This window comes from Notolepis coatsorum, assembly GCF_963971535.1.
Source record: "Notolepis coatsorum genome assembly, chromosome: 6".
Taxonomy (NCBI): domain Eukaryota; kingdom Metazoa; phylum Chordata; class Actinopteri; order Aulopiformes; family Paralepididae; genus Notolepis; species Notolepis coatsorum.
In genome coordinates, this window is record NC_140170.1 from 86,820,737 (window position 1) to 86,838,250 (window position 17,514).

Consider the following 17,514-nt stretch of genomic DNA (forward strand, 5'->3'; position numbering starts at 1 on the left):
GTACAGTTTTGCTTGTTTGTACAGTGTTTCCCCCCCCCCCAACCCCCTCCAATGTACAGTAAATTACCTAGTATGGTTGTCAATATTTCAATGTACAGTTTTGCTTGTACAGTTCTGGACTCTTTTTGTATCACAAACAGTACTGTATTTGCAAATCTGGTATGTCATAAATGTATAGATGTAGCAGTACTGTCTACATATGTCATATATGTCCTGATGAATTGAAAATGGGGGACCCTGATGTAAACAAGACGAAAGTTTTTCTCTGGTCTGCATCCCCTTAACAATTGTGTGTATTGAGCTGTACTGTATTGTACCCATTCTACAATCTGTTAATAAAGTTTTCAATCAATCAATCAACCAGGGGGAGCTACAGACAGAGTCGGAGTGGTCCCAGTGGTCTGTGTGCTCCCCCTAGTGTTAGTAAGTGAACAGACCACTGAATGAGCTATAACAAAAAATGGCTAACACCGTGGAGCAGGTATTATGCTAAAAGTCAACTCTCCCCAGGGGGCTGTGGCTGTCCACTGCTCCTAAGTGGTTAGGATGGGTCAAATGGAGAGAAATATCCCCTACTACGGGAACACAAATATAGACCGTGACAGCCCAATTTATCAGAAGGGGGTCTTTTGTTAGCTGTGTGACGGACATACTAACCACGGACATACGCATTCTGAAAATGGGCCAATGAAATCCATGCGCCTATCACTTCTATAGCTTCCGGTGCCGCAGACCAGCCTCTTCCGGACTTCCCAGCGTGACCGACGTTTCGTGTCTGTTCAGACTTAAAGTAAGCTCATTATGAACCTGTTTTTGAACATGTGAATAATGTGATTGTACACCGCGAGTGTAATTCTGCTAGCTATATAAAATCAATTGATTAAGATATATATTACACATATCAATCAAGGTCGTGTCAAATCGGTAAGGACCCAAGCGCTTGCGTGCCTCACAAAGATGGGCGCCCCGCTAATGTTACAGAACAGATGTATCTAAATGGCCACAATGTCTTTATGATGATTCAAATTCAGCTAATGCTGACTAGGGGGTTTGTTAGAACAATGACAACAGGACGTAGTAACTACGGATGGTTTTAATCACTGGATTTGTTTGTGGAAGAGAACGTTCAACATCTCTCTCGGACGGGACGTTACTTTTCACATGAACAGAGTAACATTATCTAGTATATAAATCAGTATTGCTGTAATCCCCTGGGATTCTCAAACGTCCTGTAAACGTTATCTTTTACCATAAATTATAATCCCAGTGTATTACGATACTGATTTTATGTGTGGTTCCCCATCGACCTAGTCTACTAATGGCACAGACCAGGGCATTTTTATATTTTGTGTTTATATAATGAACAATTTAACCGTATTTGACTAATTTGCATAGCAACAGTTTCTCGGATTCAACTCCTGATTTATGTGATTGAGCTGCCTCAGGCAAACCATTACCACCATTATTCCAAAATGATGTGAGAGTGCACTGGTGTCTGTCCCTCAAATTACCCCCCCCCCTCCCTTGCAATCAAACCACAAATCTGTCGCTGCATGTAGAAATTAATTTATTCACCTAATGTTTTCCCTCTTTGATTAATTGCTGACTCCCCCACTCTTATGCTTATGTAGAATGCGTTACGTGGCCGCTTACCTCCTGGCTGTGCTTGGTGGCAACACCAGCCCCTCCGCCAAGGACATTCAGAACATCTTGGGCAGTGTGGGAATAGAGGCCGATGACGGACGCTTAAACAAGGTAAGGGACAATAATGAGGGGAAAAGGCTTTACATTTGTCCATTGAAGATGCCGTGTGGTTTCTAACAAAAAACCTGGTCTGTCTCAACAGATCATCAATGAGCTCAATGGAAAAGACATCAGTGAAGTCATGAACTCAGGTAAACATTTAGGCCTAGTTCTCATGAGTTGTTATAGTTTTCTTTTTTCGTTTTAGTTTCTGGTTACATTAAATAATGTATTTGGTAGAAACTTTATCTGGCTTGGGTAAGCTCACATTTCTGGTGCAAGCCGCCATTTGTAGAGGATTACTCCCATTGATTGTTGACAGGTGGGTGTTTTTGGTTAAAAGATTGTTGGGAGGTCGTGTGTGAAAACCTGCCTCAGAGAATCTATCATGGGATCCTTAACACTTTGGTTGCCTTGGGTTAAATTCATGATATACCATAGGTTGCCGGCTCTATTTGTCTGGAGAAGTACCCCTTCTTTGCATGGCTATAACTTTTTAAATTCTATTGCTACATTGCCATTATTAGGGCCCATTCAAAGTCCTATATGTATTGTTCATTGTGTAGCAACGTTAAACTTTTTCATTCACATATTCATAGTAAAGTATGGTCTAATGTATAAGTATGTTTTCATCTCTTTCTGCAGCTTTCTCCAGAATGTGATCTATAGCCCCAAATGCATTATATTGATGATGCAATACAGTTTTATGGCAATCAGCGCGATATAAAAAATTCCAACTAGACGTACTTCTAGAAGTTACTACACGTCATCTGATGTTGACCGGATGGGCTAGGGGGCGTTTATAATTCCGTGGGCAGCGTTATACCAATCATCTAATGTGGGTCAAATGTTGATAATAGCAGTTAGTATCGAAGACGGTAACGTTACACGCTAAAACTCACCCCAGTCTCCGCGCGCCGTTGGGCGATCATCGTAGAGTAGAAATCTTATCATTATGGGATGTAGATTTACCCGGTCCATCTCCAGCTTGTATAATGGTATATACGTCCAAATCATGTTGTTTATCGAGTTATTGGCAATCGATCACTGTGTATTGTGACGAGCTAGAATGCCGGGACCTATAGCGAGTGCCCGGAAGTAATACGGACGTCCAGCACAACCTCTATGCCACTTCCTGTTTAAGCGATTGCGCCGATCGGCCACCAGATGGCGCTCCTGAACCGCCAGAGAGCTCAGTGGGTCCTCCTGGTGGATCTCAGGCCAGCGGAGGGGACATATGAATCCGATCGCAGATTTTTGAAATATTGATATAAGGACGCTGTAAAGCGTCCTCCGGCAACTTGAGCATGGCCGGCAATGGCGTCTAAACACGTTTCCTGGCAGCCAAAGTGTTAAAACGTCTTAAAATATTTCTTTGGTCATTCAAAAGTCTAAACTTCTTAATTTTTCGGAGGTAGGCATTTCATTTTGATCTATATAAAAACAATGAGGATAGATATTGTAACGATTCCAATAAGGGGACAAGACCAGGGATACAACTATATCATTCTATCTAACAAACGCCTGCAAATGCGTTGTCAGCTATGCACCAACTAGAGGAAGTGAGAGTCCAAACAACCGTGCACAGCATAAAATAAAAACGACTAGCCAGAGCTAACACACCTGCTTCTATACACCTGCTTATATATATATACACAATATATTAGGGCTGTACCGAATGTCATTTTTTAACATTCAAAGCTTCGATTGAAGTATTCGAACGAAGCTTCGAATGTCTATAAAAAAGAATTTACTTCAAAAAAATTAAATAAAATAATAGTTTTTTTTCTCAACTAAATCCTCAATTTTAATAAAGTGATTAATCTGACTTTTTCTTATTAAATCAACTTTCTTTAATGAATATAACTCATCGGTTTCGTCAACATAAATGATCCAATAAGGGCACGGTTGGTATGAAAGTGATGGTGACGTCTTATGTATAATATTAGTGTAGCCAAACCCCCATTGGTTTAAACGGATTACAAAAAAAATTATAATAAAGATTTTTATTTTTTATTTTTTTTAATAAAATAATTCTAATGTTGATTTGGAATTCGAATGTCAACATTATGATCTAAGCATTCGGTACAGCCCTAATGTATATAAAATCATTATTCCTCCTATGACCTGCAGGCAAGGCAGGCATGTCTAGAGATGTAGAAATATGCAAGTTCAATGGAGCGTGATGTTTGTTAACCTATTTCCGCTTACTTGTAAGATTAATTTGACTGGAAAGGCCTCCTTCTCCTGAACAAAACAAGGTATATCACTCCAAAACAGCTGTTCTAACTAGGGATGCTCGATATTGGCTTTTTTACCTATACCGATATTGTCCAACTCTTAACCCTTTCACTGCCACGCTTATGTCGGGCCTTATACCGTTCTCTGCCAGCTCTATTTGTCTATGGAGATGTTCCCCTTCTTTGCAGGGCTATAACTTTTTAAATTGTATTGCTAAATTGACATTACTATGGCCATTCAACGTCAAGTATCTATCGTTTAGGATGTAGCAACGTTCTACTTTTTCCATTCACATATTCATACTAAAATACGGTCTAAAGTATAAATATGTTTTTATCGTTTTCTGCAGCATTCTGCAGAACGTGAGTTATAGCCCTAAATACATATATTACATCATCAAATGTAGTTTGATACCGATTGACGTCAGATAAAAAATTTCAATTGTACAAGGTCCTACACATCATGCCTCATCATCTGCTGGTGACCGGAGGGGGGGGGTTTATAAGTTCGTGGCCGACGTTAAATCATTTATTTAGTATGGGTGATATGTTGATCGGAGCAGTGTATGTATTTTTTTTTTCTTTCTTTTTTTAATTATATATATATATTATCTTTCTTCCCCTCCTTTTTTTCCCGATTTTTCTCCCATCCCACCCTTCCTGGTTGTTGCGTACTTTCCCCTACTGTTGGTCCGGGAGACCGGAGACTGTCACATGCTTTCCTCCGACGCATGTGCAGCCTGGGGCAGGCCAACCTGGCCGCGCAGGTTCTCACCGGGGAGAGTGTAGCGTGTGGGAGGCCACACTATCTCTCCTCAGATCCAACCCTCGCTGAGCAGGCGCCCCGACCGAACTGTAGGGGTCGCTGTCCACAACGCCCAGGACCCACCCTTCAGCTTCCCACCCCCTGATACAGCCAATTGTATCAGCGTGAGAGGACAGCCAAGCTGATAGCAACGCCGGGAGCTGGATTCGAACAGGCGAATCCTAGTGTCTCCCGGTGTTGGTGACGAACGTAATCTCTGTGCGCCACCTGCCCCCCCCGTGTGTATGTTTAATAATAATCAAACACACTGAAACTCACCGCAGCTTCCTTGTAGCGTTGGGCGATTAATGACGTGTTAAGTCGTCCTTGGCGATTAAAGGGTTAATTTTTGATACCGATATCAACCGATACCGATATATGCAGGGTTCCCCCCCCCCCCCAAAATGGAATAATTTCAGGTAATTAACATTACATATCTCTTGTTGTGGAATTAACACAACATTATGCATACTTTTGACAATAAATAAAATCAGAATTTGTTCTTACTTGCTTGCCTGGGTAAATAAAGGTTATAGAAATGTTAAAAAGAAAATTTGAAAACCGATACCGATATTTTCCGATATCACATTTGAATGCCGATATCGGTAGGCCGATAATATCGGACATCCCTAGTTCTAAACATAAACTATAGTGATTCTAAAAATTGTAGGTATGCTCTGTAATTATCCTTGCTTTGTGTAGTCTATAAATTACTCTATGACGGTTTCAAGGGGGGAAAACACAAGTAGGCCTTAGGGTTGCCGTGGTAATGTGAAATGTCCTAGTACGAATAAACTCATGACGACACCGGTATTACCGGTGACACCAGACATTTTACAAAATGATGCTCAATATCTGTAGCGCTTACTTTAATCTTTACCATCTACATCTGTTTTTCATTCATTTCCATTTGCATGTTCTTGGTATCTACTTCAGGGAATGTATTCCCAGTGTCAGAAATATTTGTGTTAGTAACATAGTGTATGTTACTATGCTTGAGTGAATTGTAATTAACCAAAGGAGAATATACATAATACATTTTTCATTTACGGTGAATAACACCATGCCTAACAGTGACAGGAGGTGAGGAATTGCCACTGAGCTCATTCAGCACCTTCTTGAGATCAAGTGTACAAAAAATCTAACTAAATTAATAAAGGGCAGATGATATACAGGTGGTTTTGTAGATGCAGTACAGAATCTTGCCATCCGGACACATGCAATTTGAAATCTGAATATAGAATACCGGGCCTATAAATTACCTTATTATGGCCAAGTCATACATCTATGGATCGGGCCAAATCTCCTCTTGCCAATGTAAGTACAGTTACATTTGTATAATGTCCATTTTTGACCAGATTGTGACACAGGTTTTTTCTAGACGTTCACAGAAAGGTAAAGAAATGGTATACATTGTATTTTATGGCAATAACGTTCAGGTTTGTTCGACCCGTGAGATCTAATTACAAAAATAACGTCTCAAAATAATTTCACGCCAGACTGCTCCAAGTTTGACAGGGGTTGGTGGTGTGAGCTGGGTAGTGTAGTTTTATGAAATGTCGATGTCCATCGAAAGCCCCGGATCTCCTGTTTTAGGACTACACCGCTTTCATGACACGTTACTTCCTCGCGTCTAATTCATCTGGTTTCCACCAGGATGTGCCGAGATATTTATGAACTAATATTTTGCTAATAACACTTAAAATAATTGGTAAACAAACGTAGTGCTCAAAATATACACTAACTGCTGTTTTGATAGGGTTAGGGTTGTTACTCTTGGCTACATTGGCTACAAAAACCGGCAACCGCTACATTAATTAATACTGGGCCTGTCTGGCTTAAGGGGTTAAGTAAAAACAAAATCATATGTTAATGCAGGGGAGGGTTTCGATTGGTAATAAAGTAATTTTGTGAGTTTTGCCCATCCCTAAACATTGTATACTGTTTTAGTATTATAGTTGAACATTGCTGTTGAAATGGAGGTCCTGACTGAGGGTGCGGTTACACCTTTCGTTTCATTTTCGTATAATTGTCATATGCGTTTCGCCGCGACGTTGTGCGCCTCGAGTCACACTTTCGTTTTTTTGTTTGTTTTTGTCACCCGAGCACACTGATGTAGTACACTGCCAAAGCAGTAGGTGGCAGTAGGTGGCAAACATGAAGGCAATTTCAACCAATCAGAACTTGAATGTGCCAATACACTTCCTGGAAGCTCCAGCAAAGAAAATGTCAATAAGGCAGGCGCCTATGCCGCGCCACCATCTTGCCTATTTACTCAATGCAGCAATTCTTTTTCAGCAAAGCCTAATAAAAGTGCAATAAACAAAACGGATACATTCACTGTGTTCTGCCTGTCATTTGTTGATGAAACAAAACTAACATCAACACAAGTGACCACCAAGAGCGGATAGTTTAGTCTAAAAAACGATCGGTAGCATTGTTAGCTGCATGCTAACGTCAATGGAATTTGCCATTATATAGCATTGTGGCTAGAAGCTAACGTTAGCTCACGCTACTTAGCCAGCACCAAACTGATGATATCGGGAGCTATCAGTGGTTAGATAACATTAGAGACAACGCTGTGTGTATTAAACAAAGGTGAATAGATGACTGGGCCATTTTGTTTAATGCTTGTTAGTTGAAAGAGGAGCTTTGAGCTAACAGGGTTTGATAGCTAACACTAGCTCATGTTATCCAGTGGCAGTGCCAATCGGTAATGCTAGCAGAATGAATGGATGTAAACTTTCTTTAACATATTGCATATGGGTACAATACAATACGGCTCAATACAAACAATTGTTAAGGGAATGCAGACTGTTGTAGCTTGGACTGGGGTCCTTATAACAATAACTTGACAACACATAGTAGCTGCAGCTATTTGGTTTGGGACAGCTCTCTGTCACCGGAAGGGCACGCAGATGGTATCTACTGCGCATGGGCGTTTTCGCAACAACGGCTCATGCATACTACACGCTGTTGTCTGCGCGTTTTTTAGCGTTTCTCCAAAACGCAAACACAATTTTGCGTTTCAGCCGTATCCACAAAAAAACGCCAAAAAACGCATTTCTGTGTAATAGGGACATGAAACGTATTCAAAAACGTATAAAAAAACGCCACAAATACACTAGTCTAACCATGGCCTGAATCTCGTCGTTAAAGAACCCAACGCCTATCTTAAAGAGTACGGGGTTCCCCGATGTTCCTGACCAAATTCCCAATCGGGTCTCTGACATCAAGGCCACCTAATAATCACACACCCCCCCCCCCTTAATTTGTGGATCAGTCCCCGTCTCCTGAGCCGTTGTGCAGTGTGATGTGTGCCTGGTGCCAGTGTATGGCACCCATTGAGCCTGCGTAGCCCAAGGTTGGGTGCTACCAGTGGTGGTGAAGGAGGCAACGTTCCACCCTACGCTGTAAAGCGCTCTGTCTAGAAAAGCGATATATAAATGTAATGAATTATTATTTATAATAAAAAAGGAAAAGTTAAGTAATTCAATTTGAAGTTGAGAATTGAGACACCCTGGGAGAAAGCTCATCCATTCTTTTACTCTATCCCTTGTACATTTTGCCGCTTTCTTAATGCAAATTAAGTGATCCTCCAAAGATGGCTTTCATATGGCAACTTTCCAATAGGCCAGACAGACTTTGACAGTAGTGTCAGAAAATGAAGTGTTTTTTATTTATTTATTTTCTCTTACCTTTTCAGGCCTCTCCAAGTTAACCTCCGTGCCAGCAGGTGTCGCTGTAGCGGCTCCTTCTGCTGCCGCTGGAGCTGTGGCTGCGCCTGCTGCTGCCGCTGGTGAGCATCATTACTTCCTCCATCCTGTTGTTGGTCATTAGTTGTTTTTATGGTTTATTTTATTTCTGCTGGCCTACTTGAGGTTCCATATATTGGTAGCCAGTCAGGACAGCCGAAACCCGCCCAGATTTCCGTCGTCAACTAAACACACTTCAATCAATATCTTAAATGAAGAGGGGGAAAAGAAAATGACTAACCTTTTACTATTGTGCACTCAAGTTTGACACTGTTTGACAAACAATGTTACTTACCCTTAGCTGCCAAGAGTTGTACCCTTCCTGCTGACTTGTTGTACAGAACTTCTAAGTCACTTTGGATAAAAGCATCAGCTAAATGACTCAATGTAAATGTAGCCTACACAAGTCTAATTTAAAGACAATGTGATATGGCTTTTATAGCATGTCTAGCTTCTGTAAAGTGACGTATTTATGAGTGAAACGGGATCAGTGGAAGGGAAATTACCGGTAAGGATTTGAATAGTGGGTGTATCGCATCAGATATTTAGTGTCGGTTGATGCTGCGACTCTATTTTCATGACATGGGGGTGATTTACATTAAATTGACTCGAGAATTGGTGAGAAGTTTATACCCTTAGTTAAAGGTCCCCTCCACTCAGAAACCTGTTTTCTTCTCTTGGAGGCATGACTTTGACTACACAGATTGTTATTTGTGCAGAACTTGTCACCCAAGCACCCATTTCACATTCTTCCACTTAACACATTCCCGGCCATTGGGATCCGTCTAATCTCACTATGTGTGTGAGGTTTTTTGTAGAGCTAAATCTATATTTTATATTATTGCTATGTGTCTATTGTCAATTGACAGTATAAACCTTCCCTTCAATATGCTATAAAGAAATATATTTTTTCATCAATACGTTCCCATTTTATAGCATCGTGAATATGAACTATATACCAGATTGGTCTAGGCCAGGGTAATTCCTGCAAAACTAGTTATAGGGCGCTAAGCTAATAACGTTAAATCGATTGGCGTTTCGGCCCTTCACAAGCTAGTTAAAAATCTAAATGCATATGATCGGTATCATGGTCCACCATGAATGCATGAAAGGGGGGGCGGGGGAAGTCGTTTCTGATTATTGATTACCAATAACGGCATTCGTTATTACAACATGCGCTGATGTTGGCTATGATAACGAGGCCCGGTCAGGCTGAAATTGACGTCAAATCGCTCTTACCTGTGGCCGGTTGGATTCCAAAAATAATTTCCCAGTTATTGATCGCCATCTGGTAGATCGATGTCCATTCATTGGCTGATGCTATATACCATTACTGCATACTGAATTCGGCGTCGCAATAAGTGTTCCAGGCGATCGGTTGAAGCCAGTCTTCAGGCTAACAGAAAAATTAACCCGGAATTAAAAAAAAAGTTACACCAGGTCTGAAACAAGGATTACTCCATTGTAAAAGTGCCGGTAATGCACTTTTCCGAATCCCAAAGGCATTTTCCAGCCAACATCAGCTCTGTGACATTGAGTAGGATATTAAAATGGAATAAAAGCAAAAACGAGTCAATAACGTGTGTATATATATACGTGGTTGGCCCTTTAAGCATGGAGCACCGCTGCCGCGATTACCGCGGTATCGCGGTTACATCACGCCCACCGCAGAGTTAGGCTGAATACCGCATCACAGCTGTTTTTTATAATAATAAAGTACCCTGCTCTCGTTGGGCTTGCGGCTCTGCAGATATACCCTACTCCTCTGTCGAGGTTCCAAGCGACCCTATTGGGTACCAGAAAAGTCACGTGAAACACTGCAGACCACTGATTGGTCAGAAGAGAGACGCGTCACACGTTGGTGCGTCCTGCAGTGTGTTACCACCAATCGGCAAGCGCGTATTAGGTTTTTACTTCCTGAATGTCAGCCATTGATCAGAGTTCACAACACTGCTAATACGTTAGCTCCCGCCGGAGTGGATTACCGTCGCTCCTCAGGAGTACTAAACGAGGCATAATGATTTTACTGCAATGAATGTTATAATAAAAGCCCTTCGTTCTATACACTTGTCTGATTGAAAACTTTATTAACAGACCGCAGAATGGGCACAACTCTGCACGCTCTGAGCAAAGAAAGGAACTGAGATATGAATTGAGTAATGCTTGCCTTGCTATGGTCCGGTAAATACGCTGATGTTATTGAACGTGTAACTATATAACGTTAATGCCACAACGAATGCCTTTGTAATCATAAGTAGTAACGTAATAATAAGAAGAAAGGGTCGGGGGGGTAACCGCCGGGCGCGCCGCTACCACCCCTGCCCGCGACACAGAGTGAACGGCGCACGACCAGAGCGGAGACTTCGAATCCGTGTTTCACTTTCAATAACGAATGCGTGCTTGCCGAATCCCAAACAATATTCATGCTGCAAAGTCATCCTCTAAAGATAGACATTTAGACTAGAGGCAGGCTATATGCTATAAAGAGTAGACTACAAAAAAAAGAAAAATGCATTCAAACTTAATAACCGCAGCGGTAGGAAATATTTCGCAAATTTGTGCGGTAAGGAAAACATCAATACCGCGGCAGCTCTAGCATGGAGCCCAATAACGTGTATATATACGTGGTTGGCCGGGACAGTGTTAAGGACTGGTGGGCTTCTCTGTACTACCTTAAAATCTGAGCCAGATTCCATAGGTAGGATATGGTTGGCCATGTACAGCCAATGATCTTCAGTACAGTGATAAACATTGGATGTTTGCTGTGCAACTCAACTGAAAAAACGGACACCGTACCGACCATATCGGGTACCTACATCGGCTGTGTGACACAAATAATCCTGGGAAGTGTTTGGGTGAATTTTTTGGCGATCGTTTAGGTGGGAAAAAAGAAGGTTAACTGGCTAGGGCTGAGCCCAAACGTTCGAACGATCGGACCTTTGTTCGTTACGTTGGCATTCAAATTTAAAAAAAAATATAATAAAAAAATATATTTGTATGTGTTCATTCTGTTTAAACCAATGGGGGATTTCTTCACAGTTGCAGATAAAGATTAAGCTACACTAATATTATAGTATTAAAACTAGGGCTGACCCCTATTGGTCGACTAATCGGTCGAAAGGAGCCGTAGTCGACTAGCCAACCTCTTAGTCGAATATTAAAAAAAATATATAATTTTTTTTAATCATTCTTTCCAAAAGAAAAGAGGCCTAGAAGTGTGGCTAACGCTAATGGCACGCATACCAGAAGCTAACTGCCTATGAAAACAGGCACAGAAAGAGGATTTCACCCATCTAATGAACACACTAGACTAGACAAATGGGTTAGGGGGAGGGAAGTCGAGGGTGGTAATCTGGCGTTGTGGACAGCGACCCCGTCAGGTCTGGGCGCCTGCTCAGCGAAGGGCAGGAAATGGTGGGGGCAGCGTGACCTCCCACGCGTTACGCTTCACCAATGAGAGTCCTCGCTGCCAGGTGAGAGAGAGCCACTGGCTGTCTCCACATGTGTCGGAGGAAGCATGTGGGAAGACTTCAGGGTTCCCTTGTACCGACCAGTAGGAGGAACATGCGCACAACAACCAGGTAGGGGAGGGGGGGAATTGGCATAACGACTAAAATTGGGATGGGGAGAAAAATAGACAAATCAGGCGGAGAAAAAGAGGATTAAAAAAAATAATGGCTTAGTTCAGTGGGGGAGGATCACGTGACATCTGAACTGGAGGAATGCGCAAATATGAGAATTTGAGACCTGGACAGTGTTGGTACAATCGCACATTGCTAGAAAACAATGCAAACACCTGGAAAAGGCTATTTATAAGATCGTTCCCCTTTAAAGAAAGGTTCATTCTCCTTGCATTCTCAATGAGGGTCAAGGTCGTTTTCAGTAGTTTATTTATGTTTTGACCTTGTGGATCACATGCACTTGAAGCCTGGTAATGCCATCTGTTGGTTGACAGTTTGTTTTATGACTTTTTTTCAGCGGAAGAGAAAAAGGAGGAGAAGAAGGAGGAATCTGCTGAAGAGTCAGATGAGGACATGGGCTTCGGTCTCTTTGATTAACCTGCCTTCTGAATGCTCAAAAAGCAATAAAAATGGAAAAAGTTTACAGAAAATCCTTGTCCTGTCTTATTATATTAAAGCACAGGTTGTTAGCTCACTGATTATTCAGATAAGGGACAAAACACGTTTTTTATTTGGGGGGGGGGGGGGGGGGATATATATATTCTACATTCATTTGAAATGTATATATTTGTAGAGAAAGGTATTTGCTATCAAACCATGTAAAATAACAGGTTAAAAAAAATTTATATATATATATTAACACTTTGGGTGCCATGGGTTAAATTCATTATATACCATAGGTTGCCGGCTCTATTTGTCTATGGAGAAGTACCCCTTCTTTGCATGGCTATAACTTTTTAAATTCTATTGCTACATTGCCATTATTAGGGCCCATTCAAAGTCCTATATGTATTGTTCATTGTGTAGCAACGTTAAACTTTTTCATTCACATATTCATAGTAAAGTATGGTCTAATGTATAAGTATGTTTTCATCTCTTTCTGCAGCTTTCTCCAGAACGTGATATATAGCCCCAAATGCATTATATTGATGATGAAATACAGTTTGATGGCAATCGGGGCGATATAAAAAATTTCAATTGGACGTACTTCTAGAATGATCTACGTATGATCTGATGATGACCGGATGGGCGGGGGATCGTTTATAATTCCGTGGGCAGCGTTATATCATTCATCTAGTGTGGGTGATATGTTCATCATAACAGTTTATATGGAATACGATCAAAAATAACGCTGAATCTTACCGTATCCTCCTCGCGCCGTTGGGCGATGAGCGTGGAACAGTCATTTACCTATTATGGTATGTAGAAATATCTGGTCCATTTCCAGCTTGTATAATAGTATATATGTCCCAATCATGTTGTTTATCGAGTTATTCGCAATCGATCGCTATGTATTGTGTCGAGATAGAGTCCCGTGAGCCAAACGGAGTGCCCGGAAGTAATATGGTCGACCAGCACAACCTCCATAGCACTTCCTGTTTGGCGATTGCGCCGATCGGCCACCAGATGGCGCTCCTGAACCGCCAGAGAGCTCAGTGGGTCCTCCTGGTGGATCTCAGGCCAGCGGAGGGGAAATATGAATCCGATCGCAGATTTTTGAAATATTGATATAAGGACGCTGTACAGCGTCCTCCGGCAACTTGAGCATGGCCGGGAATGACGCTCTAAAGCGTTTTCCGGCAGTCAAAGTGTTATAACACCCTAAACATTCATAACTTAATTTGTCAATTCCTTCAGACACACTTAAAAGTATCTTATTTTAAATTCTTTCAGTCCAACAAGACATTATAGTCAAGTATCTAATAATAGTGTTCAGTTACTCTATGTAATAAAATTTCTTAAGACTGTTAATAACTTTAAGCCCCAGCGGTCCAGCCACGAAATTAATATCGCATCATAAATAGATCAATAAGTCTATTAATTAATGTTGTGTTTATTTTTCAAATGTAGCCAAGAGTATAGACCCTAATCAAAACGGTAGTCAAAGTGTATATTTTCAGCACTACACTTGTTTACCAATGATTTTAAGTATTATTAGCTAAATATGAGTTTATACATCTGTGCATCCCGGTGGAAACCGGATTGCACGCGAGGGAATAATGCGCCATGAAAGCGTTGTCCTAAGAGATGAAACCCAGGGCTTTCGATGGACATAGACATTTCATAAAACTACACTACCCAGCTCACACCACTGTTAATATTTATATTTATTATATTTCACGGGTCGAACAACCCTGAACGTTATTGCCAAAAATGGAACGTAATTCCTTTCTGTTAACGTCTAGAAAAATACGTAGATTTCATTCAAGGTCTTTGCTGCCCTGTTCTGGGTGTCTGGTGGTACTAAATCCAGATTTGGTACACTCCTTGCAGGTGTGTTTCCTCTTCTAGGGTTCCAATGGCTCACTGGAAAAATATAAGAAAACTCACACAGATAATATTGCAGTATAGTCAGTTAAGTTTCTTGGTTAAATGTAGTGTTCTTTATCGTGATTCTCATTTTAAATTTTTTAATAAATCATTCATATGACATTCCCCTGTATCAGTTATGCATGTCAAAAGTGTAGGGTGTAAAAGCTTAAATCATGTAAATCAGGCTATATGTATGTGTAAATAAGACCATGAAATAACATTACGATATTTTACCATGTTCATAATGTAATATTATATTACCACATTAACACATCGGGGCCATTGGGATCCGTCTAATCTCACTACGGCCAGCATATCAAAACAAACTTTCATTGTGCGTGAGGCTGTAGAGCTAAATCTATACTTTATATTATTGCTATCTATCCATTCTCATTGTCAATTGACACTCTAAACCGTCCCTTCAATATGCCTTAAATAAAAATAAATTTCATCAATACGTTCCCATGTTATAGCATCGTGAATATGAACGTTATAGCAGAATGTTCTGGGGTATTTCCTGGAACGCGAGATAAAGGGTGCTAAGCTAATAACGTTAAATCGAATGGCGTTTCGGCTATAGACAAGCTAGAGCTAAAACTCAATGCATATTGTCGGTATCATGGTCCACCATGAATGCATGAAAGGGGGGGGGGACGTCTTTTCTGATTATTGATTACCAATAACGGCATTAGCCTCAGTAGCCTTATTCGCTGATCGGCTGGTTGAGTATGATAACAAGGCCTGATCAGCATGTAATTTACGTGAATACTGCATACTGAATTCAGCGTCCCAAAAACTATTCCAGGCCATCGGCTACACACATAGCTTTAGGCTAACAGAACATTCCATTCATAAAAAAAAAAAAAAAAAACACTGTCTGTAACAGGGAACACTGCATTATCGAGACAGCGCCCCTATGAGGATCTGGCCGGTAATGCACTTTTTCGAATTCCAAGAGTTGTTTTTCCTTAGTTGCTAGCTGCCTCAATAACATAACTAAAATGCCTAAATTCTATCCAAAATGTTTAACTAAGATCATCATTATTGGGATGACACACACGAGCTGTGACCGCAGTGATATCAACATTGTCTAAAATCAAGTAAAACTTACCTGATCATGTGTTGTACTGCTGCAATCATGATACACAGGAAGTAGAAAATGCGTCATCAGGGATATATTATACTGACAATACTATTGCCTGATTTAACCAGGATTATGAAAAAGTCTGACGATGTTGATGGAAAATGAGGACACAACTTTGATAGCAGATTTCTACAGAAACTATTTGAAGTTCACTATGTATTGTTTGATATATTTATAACTATTATTTTTCATTTGATTCATATATTTTCAAATGTGTATACACAGTTCCTTCAGATTTAACTTTGTATGCATATTCATTATACATTTCTTGATTTTTAACATAAAGAAGATTTTCTATGTAGGACATGTTTTGTCCCGAGTCAAGAAATGGTGAGCTAATGAAATGAGATGGGCACCAACGTCAAGAAATGGTTGGAATGCTTCCTCACAATCAGGTGTCAAAGCTATTATATTTTGTCAGTCTATGGTTGGCCTGTCCCGCTGTTCAAATAGCCCTGACCACACTACCAGATAATTGCGCTGATTTAATAGCGAACAAAACTTCTGGGCCTCCTATGTGCAGAACCTGTTTTAACTATGCTTTGGTATTAATGCAAGTTCAGATGAAAACTTCCACTCCCAGTTGTCTTCAAAATTTGACTAGCAATGTCACCAACTCACTCGTAGGTGATTTGAAGTTCAAAACACCTACCTGTGAGCGTTAACACGCAAGTGAGTTGGTGACATTGCTGGTATTATAAGCATCTAAACGATTGTCGACTAAAAAGGAAGAGGGGTGGTGACCGTTTGAGATCCATGGAGGTAGGCGGAGGCTCACACCATCTACCACAACATGACTGGTGGCATTTCTATTTGTTTTTATTGTTACCAACAGGCCCGAAACAAGTGGAGACCTCTTGAGTCAGTAGCTAGATAGCTCTTTGCTATAGGTACATGGGAATTATTGAATTGAGTAATCATGAAACAATCACAGGATACTTAACAGATTATTTTCATAGTTTCATCCCTTACACAGATTTCATGACTCCCATTTTGTCAACATGTTTAAGGACTGCTATGTGGTCTTGTGGAGAAATAGGCTTAAATGCCACCTGATTTCATGCAGTCTTGTTTCCCACCTTTTGATTTAATGATGGGTGTGCGACGTGCGTGTGCCCATCTTTATCCAAGAAACTCAACAACAGGTGATTATCATCAGCTTTTATGGAAATTACCCAAAAATAAACACATTGAATTTATTATCAGAAAAACAAAACCAATGAATAATTTTATGGTAGGATCTTGAAACTATATATATTTTTTATAAGATATGTACGCTTCGTGCTGAGAGCTGCTCTGTGGCCATGAGTCAACTTAGTCAAGTCAAGAGTTTTATTTGTCACGGCATACAAGCATACAGTGAAATGCGGGGGGTCATGCCCGCAGCGATGTGCAACACATAATAAGACAGGAATGAGAATAGGACATTTGTGCAATAATACAACGCAATAATACAAGTAATAATAATAACAGGTATATGTACATAAAGTTTACAAGAGCATGGTTAGTCTTTCTCTTGTGTTTGCTTCTGCACGTTTTCAAGGTACTGTGTTGGATCCAGTAGATTTCTATAAGAGCACATTGATTATGGCAAGATGATTATGGCAGGATGTTACATAAGGCATTCCTTTCCTAGGAAAGGTCTCCAGCCTGCAAATGATCTCAGGTGAGAGTGAGACCCATCAGTGTGCTCTGGTTATTGAACTGACAGACTGTCACATTACATTTCCTGATCAACAAACACTACACTGAGAATGCACCATGGATATCTCTACATCAGGTCAAAGCAATGTGTCAACACCATTTTTATCCAGCTCTCTTTTTCAACATTGCT

The 17,514-nt window shown here is 40.6% G+C and overlaps 1 protein-coding gene across 1 annotated transcript; it reads left to right on the top strand.

The window, feature by feature from the left end:
* Positions 1 to 663: 663 nt before the first annotated feature.
* rplp2 (ribosomal protein, large P2) lies at positions 664 to 12,654 on the top strand. Its single transcript, XM_084316642.1, has 5 exons — positions 664 to 790; positions 1,632 to 1,755; positions 1,847 to 1,895; positions 8,495 to 8,587; positions 12,522 to 12,654. Exons 2-5 carry the CDS (start codon positions 1,633 to 1,635, stop codon positions 12,599 to 12,601), a joined length of 345 nt encoding a protein of 114 aa, XP_084172768.1. The 5' UTR covers positions 664 to 790; position 1,632; the 3' UTR covers positions 12,602 to 12,654.
* The last annotated feature ends 4,860 nt before the right edge of the window (positions 12,655 to 17,514 follow it).